This window comes from Homalodisca vitripennis, chromosome 4, assembly GCF_021130785.1.
Source record: "Homalodisca vitripennis isolate AUS2020 chromosome 4, UT_GWSS_2.1, whole genome shotgun sequence".
NCBI classification, from domain to species: Eukaryota; Metazoa; Arthropoda; class Insecta; order Hemiptera; family Cicadellidae; genus Homalodisca; species Homalodisca vitripennis.
Window position 1 is genome coordinate 189,520,278 of NC_060210.1, and position 23,338 is coordinate 189,543,615.

At 36.7% G+C, this 23,338-nt stretch overlaps 1 protein-coding gene across 1 annotated transcript in view; it reads left to right on the forward strand.

Annotated features, from left to right (window-relative positions):
- Positions 1–20,898, forward strand: part of LOC124361338 — a 46,253-nt gene extending 25,355 nt beyond the window's left edge. The window contains exons 8-13 of the mRNA XM_046815388.1: positions 7,138–7,416; positions 15,512–15,836; positions 15,926–16,876; positions 17,222–18,232; positions 19,266–19,514; positions 19,899–20,898. Of these exons, the coding sequence (XP_046671344.1) occupies positions 7,138–7,416; positions 15,512–15,836; positions 15,926–16,876; positions 17,222–18,232; positions 19,266–19,514; positions 19,899–20,699 (3,616 nt within the window). The 3' untranslated portion in view covers positions 20,700–20,898. The remainder of the gene's footprint in view (positions 1–7,137; positions 7,417–15,511; positions 15,837–15,925; positions 16,877–17,221; positions 18,233–19,265; positions 19,515–19,898) is intronic.
- Positions 20,899–23,338: the final 2,440 nt, after the last annotated feature.

A 23,338-nucleotide genomic window follows, 5' to 3' on the forward strand; every position in this document is an offset into this window, starting at 1 on the left:
ACATGGAATGTATGATGTTGTAATATGTTATAATGAGGGGATTTTAAGGAAAGGGAAAAATGGTGTAAACAATATTTGGAAGATATGGTGCAAATTGTACTGTTGGACCAAAGCGTGAAAATTTGACTCATGTGTGAAGCAAGATATATATATATATATATATATATATATATATATATATATAATATATAGAATATAGAAAATATTTTAAGAAGTATCTGATGCCCCAGCTGTGGATATGGAGCTCACTAATGGAAGTTCACAGCAATCGTTGCTTTTTAAGTCTATAATAAATATATTTTAGTTTTTTAAACTGCCGAAATATTTTTTATTACTTAGGTACCAATATTTACTAATATATTTAAGCTTTTATCAAAAAATTTTCACAGGTCACTTATAGCATTATTTATAACAATAATAAACAGTTTCTAGTTAACTTGAGTATAAAAACATTGTTTTTATAGATTAAAGATTTAATTGTTTAAAGTTTTTATATATATATATATATATATATATATATATATATATATATATATATATATATATATATTAATATATATATATATATATATATATATATATATATATATGATTAAGCATAAATAAATATAACTGCTACAAATTCGTTTCATATAATTTATCTTTCTTTATCGAGCACTAGAGCAGACCACTTTAAATTTCATGAAGTTTCATTCATTAGTTTGTTAGAGATATGTACCTAAAAATAGATAATTTTACATAGGCGAGATAGGCGCTGAGAGGTCCCCTTAGTAATTTGCAGCAAATAGTTAAAATGGTAGACTTGACACCTTTCACTTTAACATTAATATTAGAGGCATAGCTACGAGCTCTACAATCAAATATAAAAATGCTATTACAGTCTTGTTAAACTTTATGAGGTTATTTCTTCACTGGGTTTACTAATAAAAATGCATATCTAAAGACCGTTTATTCAAGTCAAATGTAATTAATAACGGTGTTGTATTACATTTGTAAAATAAGAATATTTTGTTCGTGCTGCGAGTCATCTGCAGGTGCGTGCCTTTTCTCTCTACTTCAGAGTAGTCTTAAAAGCTCCTTCACTAGAACGAACTATAATTTATTCTGGATGATAAATAGTGGACTCACTAAGTTTAATCGTGGATTTGAAATGATTTTATTTTTGCCAAGTGCTCTTAAGGGACTTAAGAATGTTAAATGTATTGCAGTTGTCTGGAGTTGCGTGAGATGGAAGCATTAGCCTGGAGTTGCGGAATTACTTAAAAGCAATTTGATTACATTTTCATAAATAATACGAGAAGTGTCTCTACTCCAATGGTCGCATTGTCATCTGCAACAGGTAGTCTCCTTGATATCAGAAGGTTACGTGTAAAGTCTTTGCAAGATAGCTCTCCGTCTGTCAGCATCACAGAGGCTCATTAAAGTCAAGACACAATTTATTATGGAAACTTTCTTCCTCAAGATATTTCTAAAATGTCTGTTATGTGAAAATAGAATACTTAGAAAACAGTGGGTGCAGAATCAGCCAGGGATAGAAACCTAACCCATGCAAGCAAGACCTTAAATTCGGCGCCCCTCCAAATCCACCACCCCTTCACCCACCCTTCCATTTTAAGACCCCTAATGGTTATATTTTCATACTATATTTTGCAATTTGATCAATACCAATATATGCTCCCTTAAGGACCATTCTACTAAATTTCCCAACAGTAGCAGATTTAGTTCAAGTATTTGATACTTGTAAAGAAATGGGGGAAGGTTGATAGCAATTACAATTACACATCAGGATTTGAGTTTGAGAGCTAAATCCACGAAATCATATATTACTGTATGTATACGAAATTATTGATTTTTAATATTATTTATACTTCGAAGATATAATATGCTTCGAAAATATGGACCAACATTTTTAGAAATAGTTAAACACATTTTATTGCCCAGGAATTTCAAAGAAACAAACAGCTTCTTTGACCATTTCATCTCCTTCTTAGTAAAGTGAATGAAACCGTTTTCTATCTTCTATTTAGCTATGTATAATGAGACCTGATGAATATTCTCCTTATCAACAGCAGTCGGCTCTGGGAACACTTCAAAATCGGGTTCAAGGTATAATTAAATCCCTAATCTTCACACAGGCAAGCCATATCAATCTACCAACCATATTCGTTAGATTTAAGGTAATATATGTCTAATTGTCACTCTACAAATGTATGATATTCGCAAACATGCACCGCGATGAGATGCGGGAGCCTGACCGTGGTATCAACGACTCCGCTGATGAGATCGGGTGAAGTAAATTTATCGCTCCTAAAATACTATAAATAGATATTTAGCCTTTAAACTAAAAATTCATGTTTAAATTTTATTTTAGGCTAACGTTACAAGTAACTTATCGTAGAATAGAACCATCCGCGTCGTCAATAAACAAGAGGGGGGCGAATAGGGGGTCCGGGCAATCCCCCGGAACATGTAGGGGGGTCCCGGAAATTAAAAAACAAAGAGAGAGAGAGAGAGAGAGAGAGAGAGAGAGAGAGAGAGAGAGAGAGAGAGAGAGAGAGAGATAATTTGTGTCTTTTAATAACGCTTCATTCTTACTTCATTAATTCATAAATACGTATTGAAAAAAAATCATCTACTAAAATGCCTATAAATTCAGTGCTGTGGAGTGATTCATTTTATCTTTTTTGCCATGTTATTTGAAATATCAAAATAATACCGTACCAAAGGCTATTTGCGCCATCTTTAGATTTAATAAGAAATTGTTGACACCTTCCCTGAAAAGCCATCAAACATAAAACAATTGTTTCATGACAAAAGTATCTAAAGTATTTATTTATATCATGTCAAAAGAGTTCTTAAAATCAGACGAGTACTTCACAGTTGATTATCATTTCAACTGAGACGAGTACGTGAATCACAGCTGAATCTTACGTAAGTGTTATTGACCTTTTCGTTTGTAATTATTATAATCATAATCCAATAACAATTTATGAGATGAGAGCCGACTTTGAGCACGTTTTCATTTGTTGACAAAAATTGTTGGTAACAGAGTAGCTTACCTTTATAGCGGCTTTGACAAATTTTGTCCAGGATCATTACATTGGCCAGCTTGTGCTATTATAAACCACTAAAATAAACAACCTAAGATATTTTATCTTTAAGAACAACAGTGAATCGAAAGGTTAACACTGTACTTAAATTATTTGTTACCAAGGCCTTTCTTTTTGTACTCTATTTGAAACTGCGATACTGGCTTGAATTGTATTTCACTAGATATGACATTTTACGCGTAGTTCATTATGTATTTGTAATTTTTAATCAGGATCATTGAGTTACAGTGGATTTGTTGCAAACGACGCAGTTCAGTCGTGTTGTGATTATTTTCGGGACCATAATTTTCCCAAAAGGCTATCCATATTGGATAAAAACAAAACTGTATTTCCCACAATTGAAACTAAGATACGCCACGAACGAATCAATGAGTCAGACTGAAAACTGGCACCGACCATACGAGCGGGAAAATGAAAGGGGAAATGTTGCCAAAACTGATGCTCTTCAAATTGCCTCGTCACATTGTTGGCAATAAATGTTGGCAACATTGTTTGATCTTTACCGGTGTGAAATGTTGCTAACACATCAAATAGATCGTCAACATCCGGTGTAAACGCAGCTTAAACTATTGATTAACCCGCAACAACCTAACCCTGAGCAATATGGATACAGGGATAAGTCGAGTAATCACGCAGCGTGTTCATTTATTACTGTTATTAGGGCTTGTTAGAGTTAAGTTGAGTTAACCTTAAATTGTGTTTGAGGTACATACCTGAATGTAGGCACGACCTCAGCAGTGTAAGACTACAATCTACAATATTTTTTAAATTTAAAGAATCAAATTAGATTGAATGTACAATGGGAAGATTATAAAAACCTCCATTAGTCGCCGAATATTGAATACTAATAATACAAACTCGTATACATGCAAAAGTGCCTTTATTAGGTTTGGTTCCTTTCACGCAAAAACTACTGAACCGATTGTACTAAAATTTCACATGGACATTGCTAGGTTCCTTGGATGAATATATAGCTATTATTTCAAAAATCCCTCCGAGCTACGCCCCACTGGTCTCTAAAGCATCGAAAAATCTCAACTTGGTCCCTAAAATTTGTGTAATCTGAATTGAAAGAGCTTGATAAATGTAATCAAATATTCTGTGGAAATATTGTATTATGACAGCTCGACCATACGTTTAATTAATGTAACCAATATTTTCAATTTGTTTAAATTTATAGAGTGTATGCATAGTAAAAGTAACAACACTTCTGATTTAAACATCGCAAAGAAATACACGAAACACTAAATGCGATTTTGACGTGACAACGTCTTAAATTTGGTTGCGGCTCGGAGTCACTCATGAAAAAAGTGTAACGCCCGGTAACGTTACGATGCCCGTCCAGTGGGTCCGCCGCACGGGATCCGCACGGGATAAAACAGATAACTGTGGGTCCGCCGCACGGGATAAAGCAGATAACTATGTTTATTCGTGAAAATGTGGAGTGCTTAGATTCGTCATTTACAACAACTACAACAATAAAGGTAAATAATTGTACACTGATATTTCATTATCGTAAACTATGATTGATTGATTAATTGTTAGATTGACTCAAAAGTTGAGAAACTGAGTTTATAGGTTATGTCATACTATTGACAAATGTTGATAGTGTTAAGTAAATTATTAGTTTAAATCACTCTGCAATCAATCGTAATTCAGTCGATTGAGAAGAAACAGCGCGTATTGCTAGTCAAACATTTAAAATAACAAATTATAACCTATAACCTGTCATAACAGTGCGACCAAACAAACGAACTAAACCGACCAATCACCACGCGCGGAGTTAGAATTTAACTGTGTTTAGCAAGAATTTCAAATTCCAATTTTAGTAAATGTTTTATTCAACTTTACCATTTACAATAACAAATTTTAATTAATTTCAAATTATGTACAATGTTTTAGTAAACAAAATATATTTCTATAGTTAAAATTTGTGCAATTCTTATTTTAATTCAATTCCTTGTTCCTATTCTGCAATTTAATAATATTCATATCAATAAATATTCTACCGAGAAAAAGACGTCACGTAAAATCTTCGCCCGTAAAACCGACTTTACAGGCAACCATAATTTTTTAAATTAAAAAATCAAATTAGATTGAATGTACAATGGGAAGATTATAAAAACCTCCATTAGTCGCCGAATATTGAATACTAATAATACAAACTCGTATACATGCAAAAGTGCCTTTATTAGGTTTGGTTCCTTTCACGCAAAAACTACTGAACCGATTGTACTAAAAATTTCACATGGACATTGCTAGGTTCCTTGGATGAATATATAGCTATTGTTATTTCAAAAATCCCTCCGAGCTACGCCCCACTGGTCTCTAAAGCATCGAAAAATCTCAACTTGGTCCCTAAAATTTGTGTAATCTGAATTGAAAGAGCTTGATAAATGTAATCAAATATTCTGTGGAAATATTGTATTATGACAGCTGGACCATGCGTTTAATTAATTTAACAAATATTTTCAATTTGTTTACATTTATAGAGTGTATGCATACTAAAAGTAACAACACTTCTGATTTAAACATCGCAAAGAAATACACGAAACACTAAATGCGATTTTTATTACAGAAAATCATCCAGAGGATGACGTATCCATTTCTCACTGATAAGGTATACGATAATAATTAGGTATGTAAATACTATAAATTCCTTGACTGAACCGAGGAAATAGTATGATATTGCGAAAATGGATTGGGAATGGAGAACACATACTTTCCTGTATCATGCACGATCTTTAATAGATGACAAGTGTCATAATGTAAGTATTGAAATGTGTTAGTATTATTGATGTCGATTTTAGTTTTTAATTTTCAATAACAATATCTATATCGGTACAATTTACAAAACTGTACTGTTTTGAGTGCAACCTCGTTACAAAATTGTGCGTAGGTATTGTTTCTGGGGGCAAAATAGCAAACTCCAATTTTGCTTTGGAAATGTAATTCATTTAAACTAGGGGTGCAAAACCTGACATTAGAATTACTCGCAATTTTACTGCCTGGTCCTCTTAATCACGAGCATTGAAGAATGGGTACCTGTTGAATGATATACGAGTAACTCGATTAAAAAATATCATGGTACCCCATCGTATTACATCACAAGGGCTTTCACTTAGAAAGCTTCTAAGTGAATTTCCTCTACATTGATCTAAAATAGTTCTGAGTTACTGAAATCGTGGGAGATATTTAAAAAAATACACGGAATGTTACGTAGAAGTTACCGGCGAAGCCGCAGATATTTGCTAGTTTAATATAATTGTACATTTATATAGTTTTACACGACCACAAGACAAGAACGTAGAGAGAAGAACATTGGGTAGTGGTAGGAGGGGGGGTCCAGACGACGATGTTTTCCCTTAGTGAACATAATAAAGAAAGATAAGTGCATTCAACCGCTTATTTCCCTTTTTGTTATTTGTACAGTGACCTGCTTCAATGTTGAGAATGATCCTTCAGCAGTACATATCAATAGCACTGAAATATTTAAAAAATAATCATTGCAGATTTGGGGGGGGGGGGTCCCAACCACTTGGATCCCCTCGCTGCCTACGTCACCAAATTACAAGATGGTGACAAAATAATTTGCAGCAGATGGTATTAGTGTCTAAATGGTTTTTAACAAAAAAAGACTTGACGAGGTTCCCCAACTTCTAACAAATTCTCCATAAGCAAATCCTTGTAATGCTCTTTTGGAAGATTTATCCTTTTGGTTTTTCGCAACGGGTATTCAGTAATGTTCGTTTATGAATCTATCTGTATTCACAACGTATAAATTGTTTATATTGTATTTACATATCAAACGATAAACTAATAGTAGATAATAATTACTGATAAATTGTGGTTAAAAAATATAATGCGTGGGTGAAGTTAAAGTGTAAGCACAAAATGGAGTAGCTTGCTAAGACAACGCTATTCTCAGAACATTAGTTGGAAGATGATCACGTTCGTTATTAGGAACCGCTTATCAGGTGGATGAGTGATTGCACTTGGACTTAGAACTGGGTTTCCCGTGTTGCAGGCGCAATGGTGGAGGGGAGAGTGGATCCCCGCAGACACTCTCGCCGCCGCCGGCCAGACAGTCGTCTTCGCGCGCGATGTTGGCGAACAACCACAAGTACAGCGCGGTGCCCACCATGGAGTTGACGCCGGTCTCGTCCCAGCAGCACTCCAGTGCTACTTCCGAGGCTTCTTCCGGGGGCGGAGACACCGCCCAGGGGCAGCCGGACCGCCGCCGTGGCAGACTCAACTCCGAGTTGCTGAGCGCCGTCCTGGAGGGAAACCTAGAGGAGGTCACCAGGTGAGTTCAAGGCCATTATTGTTTTGTCTTGCGTCGTCCGAAGAGCATTTAACTTAGACTTATTTCGTGCCGTCGATTGCGTATAACTTCACTATTATTATTAACTGGTGGAAGTTGAAGATCTTGTCTAAAAATTCTGAAATTTTTAATTATTTGCTTTTGAGTTGTTATGGGACATTAAAAAGTAAGAGTATAAATTCCCTTACAGTTCAATTTTGTAATATACAGTTATTGTACAAATGGTCTGATACGTAAGTAATGATTTAAACGCGCGCACAAAAATAGGCATGAAACAACTATTAAGTTATATATTAATAGGTAAATTGAAATTTTTATTTCCACTCTAAATTTATTGAAAATGTAACTTATGCATTACGATAACTAACAGGTATATATAAAAAATATGAAATTAAAAAAAATCCAATAACATGTAAGTTGAACTTGTAAACCACATCGTGACTTCAAGTGGGCTAGTATACATTTCCATAGGATGTCATAAATTAGTTAAAATATTTTACTCTCAATAATGTTTTGTTTATAACAAGCATATTTACGTTTAAACTTTGGACAAAAAAGTGTAATGCAACGTCCAAAAATATATTACGTAATATGTAGCAATGATACCGACCAAATCCGAAAAGATGGATATTACCTTAAAACATGTGCAATGCCTGATGGAGAACAATCAAACCTTGTGATGGTAATACCTTGTAACCGGGTAATACCTTTTTAACCGGGTAATCCAATTATTAGCTGAGATGTTAATTAAATTTAGTTTTCATAGGCTATTACTTATAATTAGAGAATTAAATCCACATTAGAATAGTTACAGTACTGACGCACTAGCTATTCATAGTAAAGTATAGCGTGAATATTATTAGCAATTCCTATCATTGTATTATAAAATTTCAAGAACTGGCATCTAGCTTTTTTCTTTTGGCGACGAAACGTAAAACATATGATAAAACTTGCAGACGGATTAAAAATAAACGCTACACATCGCAGTGGCGTGGATGGAAAATTATTTCGGGGGAGAGGGGCTAACAGACAGGGTGGTTTATAAGGTACAAAATACCCTTAACCATAACTTTTGGTTGCAAAATTATTTTGAGTTTGAAACATTCTATTAAAACCCTAGAAGACGACATGAAAAGTAGAGAAACGGTCATTATTTTAATCAATCTACGTGAATAACCCGCATTTAAAGAATTTAATTGAGTGTCTTGATGAGTATGATGCAATAATGCGGCCACTTTCCCTATCTTTTTCTTTCTCTTGGTTTCTCAGGGTTGGAATACCACCCAGAACATTGCTTGCTGGAAAACCTCAACCAAGTGTGTTTCATGGATTGTTGCTAATGTTAAAATTATGCAGACATTAACTTGTAACGTATACTGACAGAACTGATGAAGAAGCATTAACAGCAGTCCTGTTAAGAGTTATACCACTTAAATCCACGTCTGGAAATGGTAATTAATGCGTAATGAACAAACTTCTACCTAATGACGGGTTCTACACGGTTTACAAACGCGAACATTAAAACTTTTCTTAGGGCAGCTATCTGGTTTTTTACGAGAACAATGCTGTCATGTTCCTTTATTATTCGTAAACTTTTTGGAAGATAATAGTTATATTATCTTAAACTCTATTCGCATCTAAATATACCTTTTTAGTAATTTCATATATTAGTGTAGTATTCCACCGAAAAAATTAAAGTTTGGCTATTAAAATGCTTAATTATAAAGTAATATACACATTTGCAAAAATCTTCACAGGATTTTGTTATGTAAATCCGGACATTCAAATAACATGTTTAAAAACGAAAAATGAGGCAGAAAGTAGTTTGAGGTTTGTCATATATATTATTATGAAACGACAGCCAAAATTGGTTTAGTGCAATCAAATTTCGTTAACCAATACGCAATTTTATATGTGATTGATTGCAAGCGAATGAAATGTATTTAAATTATCAATCATCATTGTCCTCCTAACGTATAGAAATGTACGAGTGCTGAACTAAACAGGATATTCCCACTCCCCCTTGTCCCATGACAGTTTATTTCAATTAGAGAAACTGTAAGGCAACAAAGAATATTCCCGGCCTTTGCAGCTCGGAGCATTTAGACTCCGCTTTTGGGAATCCTCGGTCTCTAGATGTGGAAGCTCCCAATCTCTGGATATGTTTAACTCGGGAAGCCTCTAGCCTCTAGGAAGTCATTGCCTTTGCAAGATTCCTGACATGTGGGTGTTCCCGGCATATGGCAACTTCCTGTCTGTGAATCAATTGCCTGTTACAGCTCTGAAATATGATTAGCTTGAAGTTATGTGTACATAAATCCATATTCAGCTGTGATATAAATTGTGGTGCTTAAACTTCCTTCCATTTCAAGCAAATCCATACATCGACTTTCCTCAATTAACATTTGTTTCGTGTCAAGTTTGGTTAAACCCGTGAATATACAAAAAACCCATTATCAATTGAATGCTAATTGCTACGAGTAACTTGTTTGTGTCCAGTAATTACAGGTGTGTCAAACAGCTGAGCGAAGAATCATGCCACTGCCAACTTGATATCGTTATCTGTTGCTGGGACGTTACTTACAAGGCCGAGGCAATAGATATGAGAAAAGCTTTCTGACGGTCGCCCTCACGATATAGCAATCGATTGTGCAATAGTCTTTTCGTTGTGTTACTTTTTGTAAATTTTATGTCACAGCCCTTGGATAGTGAAAGATGTTTGCATTATTTCATGAGTCAATTATAGGAGATTAAAGTTAGGCTTTCGGACATTTTCACAACCAAGGACGAGGAAAACACACTGAAGATAAGAGAATGTTAATTTTTTATAGTAGGCTTATGGGTACGAATTATGATCACAGGAAATGTTTTTAGATTAAATATAATACACATTAAAAAAATCAAATATTATTTAATAAATGCTTTTCATGGAATATATTTCATTAAATTATATTTTTAAATACAATAACAATCATAAGAAATTTACACTTTTTCAAAAATTAAAATGTTATTTCAATCAATCATCTATCCATACATTGTAAAAATCATATCTTCATATTCAACTGTGTTTCTATTAGAGTGATTTCATGGTGCCAATTTCATTTTAAATGAACAAAAAAATGGTGTAAGAAACAAAACCAAACCGACATCGATACGCTGTCGGCTTATAGCCTATCTGATCCAAAACATAGTACACTAACAGTAGATATCACTAAAAATTCATTTTATTTATAGATTTTAGAATTTCAAAATCAAATAAATCACATTTAAATATTTTAATAAACAATTATTTTGTGTGGTTCGTTACTTCTGTTGTAACGTATGCGTAGTTATAATGATGACTAGTTGACTAAATTGCTAGTACAGTAATAGGAAAGACACTCAAGATAATCTTTTACGAATTCAACACTAGTGGTTATCTCGAATCAATCAAAACACCGACCGGACTATTTACTTCAGCCAAGTTCCGTTTGGCGAAGTCCAAAAATAGCCGCGCCATTCAGTGAACTAACTACCTGCCTCTTCTACAAACAAAACAAAGCAGTTGCCAAACAATTTCTGCTATTTTTTCCCTTTTAGTCACAACTAATTTTTTCAGTCTCGTTAGAAAGTTTACTTTATCATTAAATTTCGCGAGTCATGCAGTGGCGTATCTAGAGTATGAGTTTGGGAGGGGCAATATCACAAATTTCTATGTAATAAGAACTTAAATTGGCCTCGTATCCTTTGGAAAATTACTTATCATAATTGAAAAATGTGAACCAAACGTACAAGAAATGGGTAAAGGGATTTGAATATCCAAAAACTACAGAAAAATTAGCTTCTGTCCATAACGCAGGGAAGCGTAGAGTCAATATCAACGTTGTGTTACCTTCATCTTCATCTTCCTCTTAGTGCAGTGTCTGGATTCTAAGAAATTAAGCAAATTAGGGTCAAGTTTTACGATTTGTTATTTAATTTGATTATTTCCATCCAATACCATGGTATTAGAATATTATCGTTGACTATGTAAACACTCTTTTTGTAGCCTATTTGGTTGAATTTTGCGAGAAAGGTGATGTAGAATACACGAAAATATACAGACTGCTGTCCTTTTCCTGAACAAATAAGCAAAGAATCACCGAACACATTGAAGCCATGTACCATTTTATTTTCTGTAAAGGGTCTAGATCTTGCACTCACATTATGTATAAATGTCCTTCCTATTTAATAAACCAAACAAGAAACAGCCTTTAAACAAAAATAATCTCTCTACGACTGATCTGTTAAATAAAGATAAAGCTGAGCCACAGACAACGCACAACTGATAAGCGTCTACAGTGCTGTATCTGACTTATGGAACTCAACGTCATCACGTCCGCATTTCGGAAGTACGGAACTTTATACAGCTGTTTTCAAATTTAATTATTTTGATTTAATCAATTTTATTTTTATATTTTATAAAATTATAAACTATGATCCAACTTGAAACTAAAATGTTACTTTACTAATCAATTACAAAAATGTCAGTAACAGTCATTTTTAGAATGACCTTGTCTGATAATTTTTATATTTTACTAAACAGCTGACTCCAACACTGTGTGCAGTCAGGTCTACCAACTGTCAGAATAGTAGATACTTCCCTTCAAACAACCATATAAAAGCGGGGTTTTATGAACTATTTGACGAAAAACACGAGGAAAGTATAACATATACGGTACTAGCTGTTTCCCGCGGCTTCGCACGCGTCTCTTAAGCTTTGCCCGTATATTTCTTTGCCTTCAAATAGTGTTTGGATATTTTAGTATACGTAACTACTGTGTTGTAATTGCAGTTTATAATGTGCAGGCGCTTTGATAACTTTTATATCTTGCAGTACAGCCTGGTGGTTAGTTACATCAATGGGCATTGCGTATAAACCTTCTACATAGAAAAATACAAATTTTCATAGTGATCGGTCCAATAGTTTCTGAGTCTATAAAGGACAAACACACAAACATTCATTTTTATATATTACTAGCGGGCCCGGCGCGCTTTGCTGCGCATTTCAATAATTTTTTGCAAAAGTTGCCCGCGGCTTCGCACGCAATTTCCCGTTGAAAACAGTACATTATATTCACTTATTCTTTTTCTATCACATTCTAAACATTGCTGAGATAATTTATAGTCGTTCCATCGTGAGCCTCTTGGGCGTATTATGAAGGTATGTACCATATTCCTGCCTCTATCTAGCTGTTACCCACGGCTTCGCACGCAAATCTTAAGAACCGAAGTCCTTATATTACTTAGTAAATTTTTTTTTTACTATAATAAATTTTAGATTAAATTAGTTATATCTCCGATGCCACGATTGAGCTTGCTTTGTTGTCTCGATCGAGAGAATATGTACACACGGAGTTTTGAGAACCATACTTCTGTCAAAAAAAAACAACTAAGGTTGATTTTATAACATTCTTTATATTTGTAGCCAACGTAAGATAGTAATTATGATATCTGCATTACTCTTCTGATCAAGCATGAGCATGGTTTATATTAAATAAATATTGCAGTTAAAGGTGAATTTTTACGTCAAATTTGAATTGTATTATCTGGATAGTAAAGTCTATGTTTAACAGTGATTGCAAAAACAGTTTAAACAAAATTTGTCGTTTCTCTTAAGCTTACTCTATGCTTTAAAACTATAAGTGTAATATATGTTTACAAAGAACAGCTGATTAAAAATTTGAAAAGACGTTAACATATGTTTGCTGCAATGCATTTCTTATGGGTATTTCTGTAACCAGTGGGGCGGAATCCTGAATCGGGAAAGGGATGGGCATAGCTTATAAACCTTCTCCGTGGAAAAATACATATACGTACAAATTTTCATCATGATCGGTCCAATAGTTCACGATTCCATAAAGGACAAACATACAAACATTCATTTTTATATATATAGATGATTGCAGAAACAGTTTAAACAAAATTTGTCGTTTCTCTTAAGCTTACTCTATGCTTTAAAACTATAAGTGTAAAGAAATTTATATATAAATATATTTTTTTGTCGCATTATATATGTTTACAAAGAACAGCTTATTAAAAATTTGAAAAGACTCTTTCACTTAATAACATATGTTTGCTGCAATGCATTTCTTACGGGTATTTCTGTAACCAGTGGGGCGGAATCCTGAATCGGGAAAGGGATAAAAAGTATCCTATAACCTTCTACAGATCAAGACGAACAAATTAAAAAAAAAAATTAGGCGAATCCGTCCAGCCGTTTGTGAGTGATGCTGTTACACACGAACAGTTTCATTTTTATATATATAAAAATTTTTGAATGAGTAAAAAGTCATCTAGACCATACTAATTTGTTGGTTTTGTTATTACGCACAAATTTGTCCATTTAATTTTTGCGTATCTCATATAGTTTCTAAAATCTCTCCAGTGGGCATAAAATTTGGAACACCCTGTATATCTGTTAATAGTGTGGAAATTGTTGAGTTTAACTCCAGTTCACTTTCTCTTACGTGCAGCATCTTAGATCTGATGCAGTTGCAGACTTGGATGCAAAAAGACTGATATCGAACAAACATCACCTGTGGAAACGGGGCTAAAAGATCATATTTACAATTATAATAAAAGAAAACATTGAAAAATTGATATTAGTTGAACATACTATAAAAGAAAATCACCATATAAATTTTGAATCATTAAGTAGTAGAATATTCCTGGACTGAAAGAAAATGAATTGAAAGTGCATATATGACGGTTTTCAAAGATAAATGTATTTCCTAACCTTCTGTAAATTTAAGTGACATTTTTCTACTATTAGTAACAAAAGAAATAATCCATTCAAAAATTATCCATATTTTACAACATAATAATTTTATAATTTATTAGTAGGCTATTCGGTCTTTAAAATTAGTTTAAAATTTTGTTCTAACTATTTTATCACATGTCTTTTTGTAAAAAATAACTCACGATGCCTTAACCGGCGAAAGCACTTTTAAAATAAATTACAATTGTGGAAGAAATAAAAATGTCTTTTGTATTAAATCTTTGTGACTTCCATCAAGCATACAAAGCAGAAAATTGATCTCAGATCTCAGACGAGGAAGGTAAACTGGACCAAAACTCAACAATCGTATCGAATCAGCCCTTCCCACTAAACCTGCTTTTTTTGTAGTAAAGGAGTGTTTGTAGTAGTAGGGGGGGGGGGGCTGCAGCTCTCTCATATCCCCTTTCATTACGCCACTGTGGAGAGCAATGAGTCATTCATTGCGGTCATTGTCTACTTGTCAGTAAGGAAACCCTGACCAGCATCAAACTAGTCAAAACTAGTGACTCACGTACGACTACACGTACACGTACTCTGTATAATTAATAGTACTGTGTACTCTGTAGTTTACTGTGTAAAATATGATATGAGCGAACATTCTGGCGTCGGACTTAGATCTGAGTCATAGAAACCGCATGGTCAAATCCTGTCTGTGACCGTAGCAGTTTATCAATACCATGGACCTTGTACTGTATTGAGTCATAGAAGTCTTAGAGGACGGTTAGTTACTTGCGATGATCGTGACTACCAGCGTTCTCTGAAAAAAAAAGAAAACAGTTTTACAGAGTGAATTTCCAAAAAGGTCATAGCGCAGAAGATGCGTTAATTAAAAATATTCAGTAACACTGTAACATGATCGGAATTGTTCAAGAAACTCTTTTCACATTCTGTGAAATGTTAGTTAGCTTGGAAGAGTATATAATAACAGGTTTTGATTTATTAAATTTGGCCAGTGACAATGATTCTTATTTATGAGGGTAGTACAAAATAGTGTAACTGTGGTAATAAAGAATTAGATTTAAAATCATGGAAGCCTGTAAGGCATTGTAATACTTAGAATATTAGTATGGATTGTAGGTTGGCACAATTGCATTATCTTCCTAAACTCCAAGATCCTTTGTTTACATCCCATTGGGGTTCATCATTTATATGATGTCATTGAAATCCCTGAAATACGTTAGTAACGATTGGATTACTGTGGCACTGGACTTCTTTATGCCTTGGGATTTTCTGGACTCTACGAGAGTACTTGTACTGATACCCTTTTTATTCTATCAGAAAACTCGAGTTTGGAGCATCATCGAACGCGACATGTCGGCGAACACGTACGACAGCACTTCAGCTCGCGGTCGCCTGTGGTCTTCCGGAGATCGTGCATCTTCTTCTGTGTCGTGGGGCGTCTGTCCGACGGCGGGACCGCGCTGGCCGCCAAGCCGTGCACCTTGCTGCCGCCCAGGGCAACGTGCTTCTGCTTCAGCTAATCCTGGACTCGGACTCTACCCTCGTCGATAGCCACGTGGCTGACGACACTGATACCGCAGAGTCCTCGGACAGACACAGTCTTGACTCCTGGAGCCACAACCATGACTCTGTAGCTCAAATGGTGAGTAGAATCTTTTGCACTTTCTATTAGACCAGTTGTTAAGCAAAAAGGATTTTACTAAAACTGTTCACAACTGTTGTGCTCTCCAGATACCAGAGCTCACGAGAGGAGCCACTCCGCTCCACATCGCTGCCCAAAGACTTCACTTGGAGTGTGTGTCGGAGTTGCTTCGGCGGGGTGCCAAGGTGGATCTGCCAGACGAGCGAGGGATCACTCCTCTGGACGTGGTGGGTGAATTGCCACCACTGCATTCCGGGGACGTGGATGTCACGCCAGATGCCCTACCCTCCCCTGATCCCGACCTCTCTACAAGGATAGAAAACATGAAACAGAGAATATCCGGGATACCTTCAATTAAGCCGATGCGCATAAGGTTTGGAGTTGCCGACGGCCCGACGCCTTCGTTGGACCAACCCTCTGAGCCGATGAACAGGATGATGTTCTTCCCGGATCCTTCTCCTTCTTCCATCACTCTCCCTAATGACTTCCGACCGAAAGACCCAACTATAGTGATTACTCCCAGCTCTCCGGATAGGAAAGTGCCCAGCCTAGCTCAAAGAGTGGTGAACGAACTAATCAACAGAGGAGCCAAAATGCCGAAGTCCAAAGTGATCGTGAAGCAAGGTGGTATCCAGAATCAAGTGACGATGCCTATGACTTGCTTGCACACTGCGGTTGAAAGTCAGGATCTGCAGCTGATCGAGTATCTCCTGGAGAACGGCGCTTGTCAGCTGACGTGGAACAATGCAGGCCTCACTCCTTTACATCTGGCGGTGTGTAACCGGCTCCTGGAGTCTCTCAGGGTCTTGCTGGAGAAGAAACAATCCGTACAAGTCGTGGACGCTCGGGACAGGTTCGGTCGAACTCCTCTTCACCTGGCGGTGGCGGACGAATGGTTTGCTGGAGTCAGCTTGTTGCTGGAGGCTGGAGCAGATGTCAAGGTGACCTCCAACGACAACCAAACAGTTCTGCACTTGGCAGCTAAGAAATCTGAGTCACAACTTCTCGAGGAACTCCTAACAATACCCGAGACTGTAAAGGTAACCTTTTACGAATTTCTAAACTTATGTGATTGAGGTTATATGAACACGTTAACTTTCTATTCAAATAACGTTAAACTTTTATTACTCGTTAATACATTTCCAGTATGAATTAACAGGCTACGTTAGAATTGAGAACTACCTAATAAATAATATGTCCGGTAATACAGATTAAGAGAGTTGATAGTTATCATTCCTATCTTTTATCGCGTTCGTTATAATAATAGATACTTATCAGTCCTAGATTCTAATATTATTCCTTAAAATAATGTAGGGTTATGGTACCTAGTCCAATGTGTTGGTGCTAAAATAGCGTTAAATTTTAGTTTTGAATTCTCTTTTCAGATCATTGATTCTCGCAACAACTTGCACGAGACCCCGCTGTGGTGTGCTGCATCTGCGGGACAGTTGCCTTGTGTGAAGCTGCTGTTGTCGCGGGAAGCGGATATCTCGACAAGTCTCCCTGGGGATGTGACGCTGCTGCACCTGGCTGCGGAGCTAGGTTATGGTGACATCCTGGGGATGCTGCTGGGGGACCGGCGGATCTCCGATCTGCGGAACGTTCGGAGCAAGGAGGGCAAGGGCGGGACGACGGCGCTGCACCTTGCGGCCCTCAACGGCCACGAAGACTGTGTGGCCAGGCTGCTGGCTGCGGGCTGCGATATCTACTCTGTGACAACAGTCACGCCGTACTACGGGTCCACGGCGCTGCACTTGGCTGCAGTCAGGGGCAACATTGGGGTAGTGAAGAGTATCCTGGAGCACGACAAGAACACGCTGTGTTTCAAGAACGCGGACGGCTGGTACCCGTTGCACGTGGCCGCCAGGTTCGGGAAGAAGGATTGCGTGAGGTTAATGCTCCTGAAGGGGGCCAACATGGCCGCTACCATATCGGACTCCGGCGGATACAAGAAGACCGCTTTAGACATCATCGTGTACAGTATCCTTCATCCTCTTTCTTTTCTGGAGAGAATATTTGACGCTTGTATCGAAGTTAACGAGTACCCTCTGAACAACCCTAAGTGTATCGCCAAGGTGAACTATGACATTCTCCAGCCTCTGGGCCCTCACCGGAAACAACTCCGAGTGCTCGACTCTCTGCTCAACTGCGGGAAGTATGCTGTCCAGGAGAAGCTCCTGCTGCACCCGCTGGTGGAGACCTTCCTGTACCTCAAGTGGAAGAAACTGCGGATCTTCTTCTTCCTGATGATGCTTCTGTACATCGTGTTTACTATGTCACTCACCACCATGTCCATGTTCTACTACGTTTTCAAAGCTCAATCTCTGGCAGTGGACACCTGCGTAACGGCATGTCGCTTCACACTTTGCATATCTCTCACTCTAATCACTCTGCAGGTAAGTGAACGAAATAAAATAGTAGCAATAAGTTTAATACTGGTGTGGAGTTTATGTTGCAGGGATTAGGCTGAATGTTTTTCATTTTTGAGTAGAGCTTCAATGCTCTTCATGTGAGAAGCGAGAACCTAGTGGCCAGATGGCCACAAAATTTTGAAGGCTTCCACAGTAGAGAGGTTCCTAAGGCATGGTACTTCCAGTAGCAGAATCATACTTTAAAGACTGGAGTCTATTGATAGTGATAGGGGACTTCCAAATTCTAGGTGTAAAAAATATTTTGTGGGAGTTGTAAGAGGTCTACTGGAGCCTATTCAACAATAACCTATATCACATATCAGGCTTGCTCTATGGGTTCTACACCAAATATAAAGCAATCTCATTCCTATCGGAACTTTCTTTATGCTACGTTTTTCATATCCTTAGGTTGGAATTGAAGGTTCTTCAGTGATCTGTTACTAGAGTTATGGTGGAAGTTACATATTACTTCAAGTGTTTTATTAAAGTGTGTTCTGTGTTGTAGAAGTAGTAACCTACCCTTGTAATAGCCAATAGTTAATACTTAATATAATTGTGTTCATTTTTCAATCTTTTTCCTTAATATCTTAGCTATTTATTTACAGCTCTTAAAATTTTTTAAATGTAAGAATGCCGAAAAGGAATGTGAAGAATACTAATATTTCCATCTTGTTCAAATGTATTTATTAAGCAAACATCAGATATTTCCAACACACCATGGTTCCTATTGGATAGATAACAGTTATTAAAATAATGTCCACCTTAATTAGATGGACAACACAAGTTATACAGATTGTTTTACGTGACTTCAAATTCTTACATTTAAATTTAAATCCTTACAGAGAAAAGACTCTTTTATACAGAATGTTCACCAAGTACGTAACTTAGGACTACTTGAACCTTTATTTGGGTTTAAAGGACCTGAAGATCATTTGACCGTCAAAAATACAATAGTAATATGATTTTTCAACGTATTACCTGGAATAAAAGCACTGTCTAATAAGAGCTTCAATTGCAGGAGCTGCTTCAAGCGACCAGAATGCAGAGGTACTACATCAAGGATCTAGAGTCCTGGGTCAAGTGGGCGACGTTCCTCCTGGCGACTGTGGTGGTGATCGGACGTCATCCCGCTCCTTGGCTCGTCCACGTGTCTGCGGTTGCTGTCCTGATGTCCTGGCTCGAGTTGTTGTTCCTGCTGTCACGGTGGCCTTCAACTATTGGCTTCTACATCCTCATGTTCTTCGCCGTCGCCAAGAATGTTGTTCGGGTTAGTGGTTTTGGACAAGACATATTTGCTATTGAACTAATATAGACGAAATTCCAATTTGTGAATTATAATTTAACAACTTTTGGGCAAGAATAAGAGCAATTGTAACTTGTGGAACATAATGCTTATAAAATTTGTAAAAGTGTTAATTTATATATACTTGTTTACACTTATTATCAAGATATAAACACAGTTGTTTATTTTGAATCATTCCACATACCAACATGTTCGCCATATCGTTGAGTACCCTGTGCATCACATATTATTCAGCGATTCCAAATAATGATCTTATCGGAGTATTCCTAGAGAGATTTTACATAGAATAGTACGTTTGATATGCTGAAACATTTTTATTGTTTATTTTGTTAAATATTGTTTCCCAAGGTTTTGGCCACGTTCACGTTCGTCATCCTGGGGTTCACCTTTGCCTTCATGATCCACTTCGAGGCCAAGGTACCGTTCGAGAACTGGTGGGAGGCGCTGGTGAAGGTGATGGTGATGACGCTGGAGTTCGACTACGGGTCGCTGTACGAGGGCATAAGCGGGGTGAACGCCACCTCCATCGTGGGCCGCTCCATCTTCCTGTCGTTCATGGTGTTGGTGGCGATCGTGCTGGTGAACCTGCTGGTGGGGTTGGCGGTCAGTGACATCGCTACGCTGGAAAAGCAAGGCCGCGCCCAGAGACTCGCCAAGCAGATAGACTTCCTCAGCATGCTGGAGATGTTCGTCTATAACCGCTCGCTGTTCTCCTGCTGTCCACGGAAGGTGACCGAGGCCGTGAAGCGTTGCCGAGCTGCGGAGCCCAGCCTCTTCCTCGAGCCCGGGAAGCCGCTCAGGAAGACTCGCCAAATCCTCCCTCAGCAGTTGCGGCAAGCGGTCATCAACAACATCATCAACAGGAAGAAGAACGGAGACGACGACAGCTGCGATGATAGCTCAGACGACAGCTCTTCTGCGTCTGACTTGCCTCTGGTTCCTCCTTCAGTGAATGTGCCGAAGCAGCAGAATGAGTCATCGCATGAGCTTCCTCCCTGTGACGATCAGATGAGAAAAAGTTTGGAAATGATTATGAATGAATTGGCTTCAATTAAACGTGAAATTGAGAGTATGAAGTCAACAAAAACTACTGACTTTCCAGTGTATGAAAATATAGAATCAAATCGATTAAGGCTGTACAGAATATAGTCCCTCTTGCATTGAAGTTAACTTGGCTTGGTCTAGCCTATCAGTATACTTGTTTATTCTATGAGATAAATAGTTTAGTACGTTACCATAAGTTTAATTGTGACTGAGATTACCTATTAATATATTGACATGTAATGGTTATGCTGTGTGATATGTGATATATTTTTATAACAATAAAATGTGTTTGTTATTTTCGTAATATAATTGAATTATTTTTAAAAATACCTCAGTATATTGTCCACGAAAACATGCAACTATCTTGATTTTGGTCCTATAAATATGATGTCAACATCTCGCTTATACAGATCCTTCTTAAAACCATGTCGTAGTCTGTCTGTCTCTCTGTGTCTCCGTCTGTGTGGCAACTCTTGAAGGAACGATCCTGCAGATTTAAGACTTAGCACTGGAGTTATTATTTTTTCAAGGGAGAACTTTTTCAAATTACAGGTCAAAGACCATGAAAGTTATCAAAGAACCAGTTTTGTCATAAGTTATTTTAATGGCGTTATGCAACCACCACTGCCAGCCAGCCTCATAACTTGCGGTCTCTTTTTTGATTTGTGCTCATATCTTGCGGATTTGATTCACTGATCCTTAACTTCGCGTCTTTGTCTGTTTGGCTTTGCAGTAATTCTAGTTAGAAATGTTTTAGAGGCTTAGCTTTTGGTATTTGGATTACTCTTGGTTCAGGGAAAAACTCTATTGATTTTGGAATCAAAATGTTAAAGACAATCAAAGTTAGAATAATTTTTTCAAGAGGTTCCTAGACCGTGACAGGCAACCATCACTGCCTCATAACTTGTGTCCATTTCATGGGGTCAATCTGAAACTTTCCACAATTAATAAGAATGATAAAAAGAACAGTTTTAGCAATCGATCATCAATTTTTACTAATCCGGGAAAGGTTGTCATGTCGATAAAGACTTTCACTACGTTATGTTGGATACTTCGATATTCCATTGCGTCCGTCATGTAGGAATATGTGAATATGTAGGCTACAGTTTCAATATAAAAAGACTACGAGTTTGCATGTAAAAATAGTATGTATTTTTGAGATGATATATCTTAAGAAGCTACAAAAGTATATGTGTAGGAAAAACTTTTACTTTAAATCAGTTAATGTGGATTACATTTAAGTCTAGTGTTAAAGGAGAGGAATAGTTAGAACAATTAATAACTGTTGAATCAATATTTAATTAAAAATGCAAATTTAATTTGAATTTTTGTAAAACTCTCGCCAGGTTTAAACATATTTTACCAGTTCTTACGTGTTTAAGGTTATTGGGTGTAATGGAGAATAAAACCCAGTTAGTAAAGTAAAAGAATAAATGGTTTTAATAATCTCAAAACAAACCATACAAATTTAATGCAGTTGAACAATACAAAATAATAAAATAAGTTTTTGACAAAACACGTGATATAAAAATATGACCATTTCATTGAGGATTATATGGTATAGTTCTACTTGCCGCTTTGCCTTTGGAGTTAAGAAAGTCTAAAATATTTTGACATGAAAGATGAGCCTCTGTCAGTGTGAATATAAGAAGGTAATCCAAATAAACAAAACAGGTCACTTAAATTTTCCATTACTGTGCTCATATTTGTGTCAGGGCATGGATAAGCAAAAGGATAACGCGAGAATTCATCAACAATTGTCAGTAAATATTTATTTTGGAGTTTGTTGGCAATGGACACTTAAAATCCATGTTCAACCTATCAAATAGAGCAGTTGATTTTAAAAGCACTGTTTCTTGGGGTTTATGAAATCGAGACTTTGCTCAGATGCGGCATGTAGCAGTCATCTTTATTTCCTCCAAAGAATACGGCAGATTCCGACTTCTTACCCAGTGGGCCAGGATGACAAAGTTGAGCATGGAGTTGATATATTTTGTTGCAGCAGCCTGTTGAACCGCAAACTCTGAACTCGGCTATCTCATTTTGTTTACCAGGTCTGTAAACAATGTCGTATTTATATCATGAAAGTTCAAGCGCCATCTAAGTATCTTCTCGTTTTTAATTTGACTAAACTATTGTGAAACACGAAAGAGACAGATTTCTGGTCATTGATGAGTCTGAAGTGACGACCAATCAGAAAGTGTCGCCACTTTTTCAAAGCTTCAACGGTAGCGTAAGCTTCTTTTTCTTCTGCAGAGTGTCTTTGCTCACTTGACGTCAAGGTTCATGAGAACAATTCTACTGGACGTCTATTCTGTGAGAGGCTAGCAGCAATGGAATGTTCATATGCATCCGTTTCAACTTCAAAAAATCTATAGCAGAAATGGCTGATTTCATTGTTTCTTGTTTCACGTTTTCGAAGTCTGAGGGCAGCCTGAGATGAAACTGGAAATGTTTTTGTTTGTATTAAACTTCGAACTTTGTCTGAATAGTGCGGTATCCACTTAGAATAATGTGATAGCATACCAATGGTTCTTCTTAACGAAACTGTGTTTGTTGGCAATGGCATATTTTCTAGTAGTTTCAGTCTGTATTGATCAGGTCTAATAGTTCTGTTATTTATCTCATAGCCTAATAGTTTAATTGACTGGAGAGAATAACTGCTTTACTTATCATTTATAGTAAGTCCAAATTTCTTGACAGCAGCAAGGAACTTATTTAGGTCAATATAATGTTTATATTGA